Source organism: Clupea harengus, chromosome 10 (genome assembly GCF_900700415.2).
Source record: "Clupea harengus chromosome 10, Ch_v2.0.2, whole genome shotgun sequence".
Taxonomy (NCBI): Eukaryota; Metazoa; Chordata; class Actinopteri; order Clupeiformes; family Clupeidae; genus Clupea; species Clupea harengus.
In genome coordinates, this window is record NC_045161.1 from 6,390,399 (window position 1) to 6,403,120 (window position 12,722).

The window sequence follows — 12,722 nt, forward strand, 5'->3', positions numbered from 1 at the left end:
CAGTGAATGAAGCTGGCAAACTCATGGAATTTCACTTTGTATATCCGCTCTCTGTACCGTGTCTGCACAGTTTATACGTGGATTATCCATGGGAAAAGGTCTTGGGACACATGGGCTTGCCATTGACCTTCATTGATGTCTTTGTTTTTAGAAAGCAGGTATGCTTTGCAGAAGATCGAAAGACCGTGTGAGAATATTTCTTTGTAAGGAATCAAACCCTCATATAAAGGTGCCAAAAAGATTTTTTTTCTGCCATGACAATACAGTAATTACTTTACTGGATAACCAGCAGTGTAGAATTTGAGGCCAGCTAAAGTATGCAGTATACAGTAGTATTTTCTATAAGCATTTCTGGAACTAATTCAACTCCAGTCAGTGATCCCCTGTGTTCACACTTGTGCCCCAGGTGTCCCCTGAAGAAAGCCATTGTGTCTGACAGTGGTATTTTTGGTGCCTAAATCTAACATAATTAGGTCGGCTCATTGCTCACCCATTTTAATTTCTTCTGCTGGCTTAAACTGATCATATTGGAAGGTGTGGAAAGGTCAGATCAAAGCATAGTCCTCTATCCTGGCACTAATTGGACCTGAGTGAGTTTTCAGTGAGCAGGCGTCATTTTATCAATATGGCAAGCATGCTGAAGCTCATTGCGTGGTTTTATAAAGACTTTTATAAAGACAAAATGTTTGCAAATTTGTATTGGTTAGAACCATACCATGGTTTGATAAAGTGCCATGCTGATATGATCCATTAAAGTCAATAATGTTTATTATCGTCTGTTTTGTATTGATTCTGTTTTGTATTGAGAAAGTATGACATGGGCTTTGGATGACAGGGTCTTTTATGCTCCTTGAGGAGAATCCTAATTGGTTTTACACAAATTTGCAGTAACTTAAAAGTAACACACATCTGTCATGTTACTGTTGCCATGGTCGAAGTGGCAACATTTTCGGAGAAATTCAAATTGAAACCACATCTCAGCTATATTAGTCTGTTATTCCTTGTTTGCTACCTTGGAAACGGATAAACAGTGAAGCTTCCGCTTTTGCGCGTCTTTCCCGTAGTCTGCACGCTCGGTGACTCAGTAAGTACCCCATGGGGATGACCCATGTTGTCTGTTTTGTATGTTTGGATAACTGTCTCTCTGTTTCTAATAAAGGGCAAAGTCACTGTGGTTTTAGGGGTGGGAGGGGAGGCATGCTGGCTGTGACCTCCATGCAACTAAACCAGTCCCCTGTCTGGGCAACACCTGCAGGATCAAGGGGTTCACAGACAGAATGGAGGATGTTTTTGGATTCAAGTCAAAAGTCTGGGCTCCAGTGTGGCTCTCTGGGTAAATAAATCTCAGGGCTGACCCAAGCTTAGGACTCAGTCTGAGGGACACTTGACCTCAGTGCAGTACAAGTGTGCCACTCTCCTGCCCGAGAACGGAACGTCATGCTCAAGTGATGGTAAAAGGGAAAGACTATCCCGCTCAGGCGCTCTGAGCATGTGTCGTCTGTCTCAGGAAAGGAAAACACTAGTCCTCAGACGTTCTGTCTCTCTCCTCTCCTTTTCCCCTACCTCTTTCTTTCCTCTTTCTCTCAGTCTCTGCATTTTAGTGACCACCACACTTTTGATTTGATTATTCTGCCTTCAACTCTGATAGGGCTTAAAGGGATGTCACTTACATCTGCTGTGTCAATGCCGATATATCTCAAACTTGTTTATTTAAACACCTGATCTGGTTTAAGTACTGTGATTTACTCAACTCTCCTGATTACTTCAGGGCCACACTGCTGGCGGAAACAAAGACTCTTTTGAAGTGTAGATGCAGTTTGGGCTGGAGTGTGCTCTTGATTGGTAGGCGGAGATGTCCATCCACTCTGGGATCAAACTTTCTCTCTCCCCCCCGATAAAAAGGGGAAAAAATATAGCATCAACATAACCAACTCTGATGCAAATGCATTTCTTGTCTCCTTGAATTCATGGTTCCCTCAGAAGTTTGACTGTATTGTTGTATGATGCTTACCAAGCACTTTCACTTTCTCACAGCTAGATTTTTCACAAGACAGCAGATGTCATGAGACAGAAAACAAAAAAGGTGCCGTGCCCCAGATTTAGAGTGGTGTGGGAAGTGTCAAATGGAGCAAAAGGAACAAGCTCACCTTCAAAGCCTTTCCCTATTTTTTTTTATACACATATGGCAGTGGGGGGGGGGGTGCATGGGAGAATACTTAATGTTTCACTTGGGTTCCGTCCTTGGTTGTTTCTTTTCTTCACATAAAAAGATCCAACAAAGATGGCTCTTAAACAGAACAATTATTATTTGTTTTGCGTCAGTTCACTATTAGTTGAGCATCCCCCTGAGGTGAGAAACTTTGCCAGCCATTGTTTGTTGTGAGTTTCAGGGGGCAAATGAGGAGGAGGCGGTTTAGGGGGAGTGCTGCAAAGAGGGATGCTGGAAAGGTGTAAAGCAGGGACCTCAAGGGCTCTGACTGGATATCACGAGCATGGACACAAGGCTCATATTAACCCTACTCCTGTTCTGGAGCCTTCCCAGTGGACTGGCCTCTGATGACCCAGGTAAGGCTTCTGTCCTAGCTTCTGTTTCCTATCTGTGTGCCATATTCCACCTCCAGTAATAGTGAATGCACAGCTGGTTTTAAGGTTCTGATGTATGTTGCAGCATTATTCCATAAAAACAGAGACCTATTGCATAATGTCCCTATAAGACATTTTTATGGCATCCCCTCATATGCATGACCTTGTTAAACTGAGTGCCTCGTCTAGTCATAATGCGCCGCTCGACTCTGTTTTAAGATTTGATGTTAGATGCTAAAGTGGTGATTTCTCACTGTCTGCACTTATTTTGTGGGGGATGTTAGGCTTTTTACAGCTGCTTTGTAATTGTCCCCCCATCAAGGACTTTGGCAGCTGTAAACATTTCCTGTTTTACAAGAAGAAAGCTTCAGTGCTGCCCTGAGACTTCGCTGTTTAAATGAAAGGGGGATTTACGTCATGTATCTTAGTGATTTGCACTCATTGCATTACTCATGTCTTTATGTTTGTTGATATGACAACCATAGCTAAACCTTTACTGTGGCAGCCAGAGGCATCTGGTAGGGTCGTAGGTGTGTTGGACAGTCTAGGAGTCTCCCTTCAATCTTTCTCTTTGCCTCTGGATCCTTTCTAGTAGCCCCTTTTAACTTGGATCCGTTCAGACAGCATGTTTCTACGCTGTGACAGAAATTGTGTGAACTCTGCTTGTCTATCTACTGTACTCGCAAGTTAAAATAACGTGAGAAAATATGTTTAGTATCGTTCTGTTTATGGATCATTTCCCAGCAAACACACATAATTACTATATAATAGTTTCACATAAAAGTTTGGAACAACAGGGCTTTATCCTCAGTTAATTACACCCCGTAATGTGTTACTTTCTCATGATACCAATGACTGTATTACACTACAAAATGCAGTGCAACTTGCCAAAACAATTAAGAGCCCATGAAAAGAGAAGGGAATTCACATAGCCACAAAAGATAAGATTAGACCACAAATAATGGTCCAAGGCAGTGAAGGTAACAGGTAAGACTGCTCTCTCCAAGGCCCATCATTACTCTAATCCTCCAGCGGTTTGTCTCTAGACTCCTAGCCTGACATGCATGGCTCCCTTGAAACAGTGTGGTGGCATGCCTCTGCCAGCCCAGTCTCCCAGTCTCAGGTTTCCCTTCTGCATACTGGGGCTTGTGGTGTGGCTACAGGGGGGGGGGGGGGGGACAACAACTCACATTTCACTTTTTATGAGCAGCTTGATTTGCCACACATGATCAGTGTGGTGGTACAGTATCAACAGTCCCTCTCTCTTGGCAGCATCTCCCTCTTTGTGTTGGTCTGTATTCTCTCTCGACTTTTGTGGTCCCGACAGTGTCTCTCGTTCTCTCACTCTATCTTTTTCTCCCTTTTTCTTTCATCTCTGAGTGACAGTAACAGCCAAGGGCTTCAGAAGCTACAGTACAGCACTGAAAAGGGCTCAAAATAGTAATATCCCAAGCCCCCTGGTTTCACACGTACACTATTGTTTTTTAAGAGGGAAAAAGGCCATTTTTATAGCTTGTATGTCTCCCACTACCTCAGAGGAGAAAAATGCAACTCATTTTACTTCCCCACCGATGCATCCAAGTTTACTGGGTTAGTAGGCACAAGATCTTTCACTGGCGACAGAGCGGACGGAAATATTGGCCCATGTGATCACGGTGAATTTGTGGTAAATAACCCAGGAATAAGAGCCTTTAGCCTTCCAAATTTCTCTATGAAAGAGAAACAAAAAAAAAGAGAAACATTATGACTGAAATTATATTTCATGCCAACACAAATGTGCGCAGCCTTTTTTTCCATGAATTTAACTTGTGCATAAAAGTATGCATTAGAGCACTTTGCCACATCAAAGGGTCACTTCAATTTCAATAACACCCTTTTGGGCTGGAGAGAAGAGAGAGAGAGAGAGAGAGAGAGAGAGGGAGGAAGAGAGAGGGAGGGAGAGGGAGAGAGGGAGGAAGAGAGAGGGAGGGAGAGGGAGGGAGATGGAGAGTGGAGGGGGGAGCACTCTTTAAAACAAAAGGGCTTCTGGGAAAAATCAAAAGAACAAAATGAGGGGGCTCCTCCAGTCCTTGTGTGGTCCTCTCGTTTCCTCTTCTCTCTCTCTCTCTCTCTCTCTCTCTCTCTCTTCTCTCTCTCTCTCTCTCTCTCTCTCTCACGTGAGCCTATAAGCTGGCTGGGGCACCTCTCTTGCAACACACCCTGGCTTTAAAAAGCCAGCGCCGGAGGTCGGAGGAGGCACTCCTCTCCTCTCCTCTCCTCTCCAGTTCGGCAGGATGCAGGCACCTCGGCGGCAGGCCCCCAAGACCCACCACCACCCCCTGGCCCTTCCACTCCTCCTCCTCCTCCTCCTCCCCCCTCTCCTCCTCCTCCTCCTCCTGCCCGGTAGCAGCTGTGCCACAGAGGCCCAAGGTGAGAACACAGCAGCTCCATTGTCTGGGTGTCCGTGCTCACCACCGCGTTCGTGCTAACTGGAAAGACTCCCTGTTCCAGGTAACCTCTGTATTTTGGGAGTGCGGTGGCCTGGTGTTTGTGTGTTGTTTGCAGAGACATGTCAGGGGGGATGGACTACTGTGTACCTTTCCATTGTTTTTGGAATGTTGACGGGGAGGGCGGGTGGCATTTTCGGCTCTGAAGCTCCCTGTTGTCGAACCACAGGAACTGTCGCTGCTTGTGTTACAGCGCTCATCATTCATGCTGCCTCCACACTCTTGTCAGGACAAGTTTTCCACACAGCATGAGAGGATGTTCCAGGGTGCAGAAGAAGAGGCAAAATAGATGGGGGGGAAAAAACGAAAGGAAAGATTTAGAAAGTGAAACATTTCACTTCTTTCTGTCACTGTTTGCCCTAAGCAGCCGAGTTGGATAAGGAGCCAGAGTACTGGAATGCCCAGGCCAGAGGATCTCTGGAGGCAGCTCTCCGCCTGCGACCCCGAGCTCACCGCGCCAAGAATCTCATCCTCTTCCTTGGTGATGGTAAGGCAAAGCGTGGCGGACTAATGATGTGCGGAGAAGTGACTTTGAATGATAAACATGTAGATTATCCGCAAATGGACAGTCAGTAAAATATGAATGCATTTAAGGACGTGTTACTTTCAAAAGATGGGTTTACAGCCATCAGCCTTAACAACACAAGCTGATAAACACAAATATGTTTGCCCTTAATTACAGTACATTACAGCTTACTGTACCTCATTAGAGCAATTAAAAGTGATTATCCAGTATTTATCTATATCGGCGGCATCATTCCAAGGCAGAGTCACAATCCATATCACTTTTAATTGCTACCACAAAAATGATTTGTAATTGCACTTTGCCTCTGTAAATGGCGCATTTCCCTGGTGACGTGACATGACGTTGTTGTGTGTGCCTCAGGTATGGGTGTTTCAACTGTGTCTGCTGCCCGCATCTTGAGGGGTCAGATGGAGGGCCATTCTGGAGAGGAGACATCTCTCGCCATGGACACGTTCCCCTACCTCGCCCTGTCCAAGGTACGTCAACCCATGCACCCAACCACACACACACACATGCTGCTCACTCACACCACCACACTCCTTCCTTCTTCTTCCTCCTCCTTCCACACACACACACACACACACACACACACACACACACACACACACACACACACACACACACACACACACACACACACACACACACACACACACACACACACACACACCACACACACACACACACACACACACACACACACACACACACAGGAATACACACAGATCACAGAGCAATCAAACCATCCACTATTCCTCCACTTTGACCTATGCACACAACACACAGCCACCACTCACTCACACCACCCACTCATGTAGTTAAATCCGCAAACAAACCTATTCACATCATAGCTTACCACAACACTGTTCTGAATTCTAACATACCTCTAACTCCAAACATAATCTGTCTGAGTTTAGCAGCTTACACCAAGTCAGGCAAAAATCTGTTGCTGTGTGTGTATGTGTGTGTGTGCATGCATGAAAGAGAGTGAGTGAGTGAAAAAGAGAGAGAGAGAGAGAAAAAATAAAGAGAGGGAAGTCAGTCGTGCAACATTAAAAAAGGGATCACTAAAGAGTTTTTGTATCTTTTAGTGTGGCTTCGCATGAAATTAAGAGGTCATTTCACTATTTCTTTCACTACTCCACCTATCTTTTAAAAAAATGATCACTGATCTAACTGAAGGTATAAAATGCTTCTGAACCTCAGAAATGTTTTTCCTTTCAGACAGCCAGATAAATAGACCTAACCAAAAGGTGTACATTTTAAAAAGTTGACAATAATGTTTCTCATGACCAGAATCTCAACTCAAATTGGGCACACTTAACCTTATGTCATGTTGTCTCCATTATGGTAATTGTTCAACAGACGTACAGTGTGGACAAGCAGGTAGCCGACAGTGCAAGCACAGCCACAGCCTATCACTGTGGCGTGAAGGCCAATGGCAAGACTGTGGGCCTCAGTGCCAATGCAGTTGCCTATGAGTGCAACACCACTTTTGGCAATGAAGTCTATTCTGTTCTACACCGTGCTAAAGCACAAGGTATGTCTGTTTTTTCACATGCGCACACACACATATGCATACACACAACACACACACACACACACACAGACCTACACAGACACACCTACACACATGCACACACACAAACACAACCGGAATGCATATGTAATGGTTACATCACTATAACGCAAGGTATATGACATAGGAAAAGTCATACACTTCCATGTTTAAAGCCACCAGCTAGAAATCAAAGGTCATTCAGTTAAGAAGACCATAAACTGTGATTTAAACTGTGATTTAAGTGTTTTATTACCAAAAGAATGGCCATTTTTAAAAAGACAGTAATACAATTGTTATCTCAAAGAAGACATTTTGAGCAATTATGTTTTGTAATGACCGATAGCAATGGTATTTACATGCAGTCTGGGATGCAGTCGTAAGAAAAGTCTTCTAATTTACCTGAGCATAAATGTTAATGGCTGGTAGCTCCCTGATGTTATCAAGATGAACACTTCTTGGAACTGCACTCTGTGACTGATTCATGTAAAATTTTACACACAAAACAAGGCCTCTAACAGCCTACAGCATGTGTAGCTGCTGGTGGCTAGGGCTGGAGCTCTGCCACATTAAAAGAGCCCCACACTTCTCATTTATAGTAGCTTCCCTTTGGCAGGCTATGAATGGAACGAGTGGTTGCTTCTGTGTCTGTGGTGCGTCTGTGCACATGTGTGGCCACTGGGAGCCATAAAACTGTGTGTTTCCACGTGTGTGGCTGTCTCTGCGTCTGCTCTGTATGTATGTTCAGTAATGCTCCATGTATGCTCTGCATCTGTGCGTGTGTGTGTTTAGGGAAGTCGGTGGGCATTGTGACCACCACCCGTGTCCAGCATGCCTCCCCTGCTGCCGCCTACGCTCACTCTGTGAGCCGCAGCTGGTACAGCGACGCAGATATTCCCTCTAGTGCCCGTCGGCAGGGCTGCATAGACATCGCCACACAGCTGGTCACCAACACAGACATCGATGTAAGGAACTTGGTACAGTTGTCAGAGGGAGCTTTTGGCAATTTCTGTTGGATCAGTAGTGAGCTACTTCTGAATATTATTATCAGGGTGCTTGTTTTTTGTGTGTGTGTGTGTGTGTGTGTGTGTGTGTGTGTGTGTGTGTGTGTGTGTGTGTGTAAGAATGTCATCTCCTCTTGGCACTGAGGTCCCCACCCTGTGCTGTTTATTGTTATGTCTGAAGGTTGTCCTTTTCCTTTGGGGGATGTTTCCATTGGATGATTATTAAGAGCACGCACTTTGCCACACGTTGTCATAGGTGTGCCAAGGTGCAGCAACAATATGATAGCGACAAAATGACCAAACAAACATTTTTTTAACAAAATTAGCCAAACACAAATTACCAGATGCAACTATGCAGCACAGGCATCACAAAGAGTGTCTCATACAATCTGCATTGACGATCCTGACGTAGACTATTTGTGTAACAGATTTAAGTAGGAAGATAAGTGACTAGATAAGCTCCATTCCAATCATTTATGGAAATTCAAGATGCCATTCCAGATGAAAGAAAAGGATATTTCTGTCTCTACAGTGACCTATATTACCTATATTTATATGTAAGCCTTTCATTTCTAGACCTAACCCTATTACATTTAGTTGGGGGCAGTTGGTTAAGTGTTTGCAGTGGTATGGGCTAGGGTTCTGCCTATGTCCGTGTTTTGTAGCTGAGTGAATGTGTGTGTCCCAGGTGATTCTCGGTGGGGGTCGTATGTACATGTCACCAAAAGGCACCCCAGACCCAGAATATCCTACATCATCTTCACGGAAGGGCGATCGCAAAGACAAGAAGAACCTCATCAACATATGGCTGAATGCCCGGAAGGTACTTCCTGAGAGAACCTTAATTATATGAGGCCTACTCTTTTCAAGGTTTCAAGGTTTTTAGTTCAGGCTGTAGGTATTACTAACAGATTTTTCTCCAGGGATCTGAGAGATCTAGCACTTGTGTACAGCTGAAAGATATCTGAGAGGTTATTTGGTCCTGTACAATGTTGTGCTTTATGAAGAAGCAGCAGTGCTTTGAAGTCAATTATATGACTGACTGGGAGCCAGTGTAAGGACTTAAGTACTGGAGTTCTAACTAGGAGCCAGTGTAAGGACTTAAGTACTGGAGTTCTAACTAGGAGCCAGTGTAAGGACTTAAGTACTGGAGTTCTAACTGGGAGCCAGTGTAAGGACTTAAGTACTGGAGTTCTAACTGGGAGCCAGTGTAAGGGCTTAATTACTGGACTTCTTTTCGTTTTTGTGAGAACTCTGGCAGCTGCATTTTGTACAAGCTGAAGCTGTTTGATGGCCTTTTTAGGAAGGCCCGTGAAAAGATCATATCAGTAGTCAGCCCTGCTGGAGATGAAGGCATGAATGAGTTTTCTTAAATCATGATTTGACATAAGGCCTCTACGTTTGGCTGTGTTGTTGAGATTGATTGATAGATTTAGTTATTGCCTTCACATGGTTGTTAGCTGAAGGCAATTTTGAGATATCCAGCAGTTAATCTGGTCAATGCATTGGCAAAAAGATTCTAGGGGACAATAGATGTTAGTTGCGAAGGCTAAGTAAATCTGGGTGTCATCAGCATAGCTATGATAACAAATCGTATTGTATTTGTCTGAGGTGGAGCATATAAAGGTTTGATAATAAAGGCCCCAAGATCAACCCCTGGGGGACCCCACAGGTCGAGGATGTTGGTGTTGAGGTGTAGTTTCCCATGCCAACAAAGAAGCTCCTGTCTTATAAATATGATCTGAGCCACTTGATTACCATACGTGAAAATACAACCCAATGTTCCAGTCTTTTGTAGTAAGATATTATGATCAAAGGTGTCAAAGGCTGCACTAAGGTTCAATAAAACTAGGACTGATGATTTGCCTGTAGCGTTATTGAGACGTATACCATTTAAAACCTTAATGAGAGCTGTTTCAGTGATGTGATTAGCACCATGAAGTTTTTTTTAATGATTAGAGCAAGTTTTTCAATGTCTTCTCACAGTTCCAGAGGTATACACCTCATGGATGTTTCACCCCTGTGTTCTGTGTTAGGGAAGGAATGCTCAGTATGTTTGGCACAAGGACCAGTTTGATGCGGTGGATGTGAAAACCACAGACTGCCTCATGGGTAAACAGATTATTTCAGAAATGTTTTGATGTTTTTAACCACACGACCATAAAATAACGATCTTTTACTCTTTCTATAACAATACAATCACCTGAGAAATGCTATTTGGACTGAATAATAAGGTAGTGGCAGACTATGATCCTTAGATATATATACTGTAAAGAAGGAGAAATCAGATCAGATCAGATCTCAAAGTGCATTGAAACAATATTATTGTTTTGGCGCTATATAAATAAAATTGAATTGAATTGAATTGAATATATGTATTACAATAAAAACCCTCTACCTCCCTTTCTCTCTGTTCCTGTCAGGTCTCTTTGAGGCAAAGGATATGAGGTTTGAGGTGTTCCGCAATCGGACACGAGACCCTTCCATTGTGGATATGACAGAGAAGGCCATTCAGATCCTAAGCAAGAACCCTAAAGGCTTTTTTCTCTTTGTAGAAGATAAGTATTCATCCCTGGGCCGCAAACAAATTGAAGGATTTCATTCATGGAATTTCCTAACTTGTCTTGTCTTGTTATCTATTTTATCCTTCCACTCTCCCTCATCTTCGTCATTTTCATGTCTGTGTGTGTGTAATATATATAATAGCTTATCAGCCTCTCGTATCTGCATTTTTGTCATCCTGTCATATGTTTCTTCTTCTGTTCTAAGCGGGAGAATCGATCATGGGCACCATGATGGTATAGCCAAGCTGGCGCTGACAGAGACGGTGATGTTTGACAGAGCAGTGCACCGGGCATCCCAGCTCACCAATGAGTCCGAGACTCTCACCGTAGTCACCGCAGACCACTCCCACGTCTTCACCTTTGGAGGAAACACACCTCGGGGCAATCCCATTTTTGGTATGCACTCTGCCATTTTTGGAATGTGCTCTAAGGGAGCATTATTTTACTCATCCATCATTCTGCCTTTTCATTTATTTGACCTTACTGTGGGTTCCTTTACTTTTCTGTGACCTTTGTAGGTCTTGCAACAAAGAAGGCAGATGATAGGCTGCCTTACACGAGTATCCTATATGCAAATGGTCCAGGATACCTGCATGTAAATGGGACAAGAGGAAATGTCACAGCTGTGGACTACTGTAAGTGAAATAATGCACATCTGTGTGAACGCATATTGTTCATGGGATTCTCTTCAGCAGTTGCCTACTTAGCCAAACACAATTGATCCCTTTCCTTCTCGCTCTCTGTCTGTCTCCTAGTTGATGAGGAGTACATGCAGCAGTCAGCTGTGCCACTGGACTCAGAGACCCATGGAGGGGAGGATGTGGCCATATATGCCAAAGGCCCCATGGCTCACCTCTTCCACGGGGTAAAGGAACAGAACTACATTGCCCATGTAATGGCCTACGCAGCCTGCCTGGAGCCCTATACAGACTGTCCCCCTCTTCCGCAAAGCTCTGGGGGTCAATCACACACCTTCTCAGGAATGTTACTCTCTCTGACTGTGCTGCAGTGTGCCCTGTCAAGATGATTACGGTTCATTTCTGCCTTAGAAGGAAAGTTTCAAATTGCTCAAGCTGAGCAAAGGAACATTTATTTTGTGCTTTGTTTGATTTGTCTGTTGATTTGTTTTTGTTTGTTTGGTTGTTCGTAAACACATTTTATGGATTAAAACGTCCTGTTAAACAGGAAATATATGTTACTATTTTTCAATGGGAAGGTTTTCCTTTCCATTAATTTTCACAATGTCTTTTGAGCATGCTTAGCAAGTAAGTATACTCACCTTTGCCCCTGGGTCTTGGGCGTTGCAAGCCAGCAAGTAAAAGCTGCACTTTACGGTCACTTAAGGTTGGATTACAGCCTTGTTCAAGTCAGTTTACCGGCACAAGTCGCCAGTAATTTACTGAACAAAATGTAAAACATTTTTTATTACAAAATTAATGTATTTCGTATTTTTGTATGCATTTGTAACACTGAAGACTATTTTATTTTTAATAAAACTTTTTCATAAAATACAAAAACACCACATAAATGTCGCATTATTTAGTTGTTTTTCCTCTTCATTAAGGATACATATTTTAGCAGTCCCTGCATTGCAGAACATTTTAGAGAAACATTTTTTTTACATTGGCCCACCCAGTAACCGGGATTTCACTTCAACATGAAATCTTAGATATTACCCATATTTGACAGTTGAATGTATGAGCAATGTGAAAGCTTTTAGCCAACTGGTAAGGTCACCTCAGTTGTATTTGCCTTTTGTATGCATTTGTTTTTGATTGCATGACATTGTAAATGTACAATATTTAAGTTAAAGAATTTGGTTTTGTTACTGTCCATGAACTACTGTGAATTTCATTATTGGAAAATAATTGATTCGTTGGACCAGAGTATTTACAATTACACATTTAGCAGACGCTTTCATCCAAAGCGTCGTACAAAGGAGAAAACAATCCAGGCACAAGCAATAGAGACCTAGTGCAATAATAAATACTACTTTACATA

The 12,722-nt window shown here is 43.3% G+C and overlaps 1 protein-coding gene across 1 annotated transcript; it reads left to right on the forward strand.

Annotated features, from left to right (window-relative positions):
• Nucleotides 1-2,492: 2,492 nt before the first annotated feature.
• alpi.1 (alkaline phosphatase, intestinal, tandem duplicate 1) lies at nucleotides 2,493-12,188 on the forward strand. The gene is made up of 11 exons (XM_031574822.1): nucleotides 2,493-2,565; nucleotides 5,434-5,556; nucleotides 5,956-6,071; nucleotides 6,961-7,135; nucleotides 7,946-8,118; nucleotides 8,846-8,980; nucleotides 10,194-10,269; nucleotides 10,581-10,719; nucleotides 10,927-11,117; nucleotides 11,240-11,356; nucleotides 11,477-12,188. Exons 1-11 carry the CDS (start codon nucleotides 2,493-2,495, stop codon nucleotides 11,746-11,748), a joined length of 1,590 nt encoding a protein of 529 aa, XP_031430682.1. The 3' UTR covers nucleotides 11,749-12,188.
• Nucleotides 12,189-12,722: the final 534 nt, after the last annotated feature.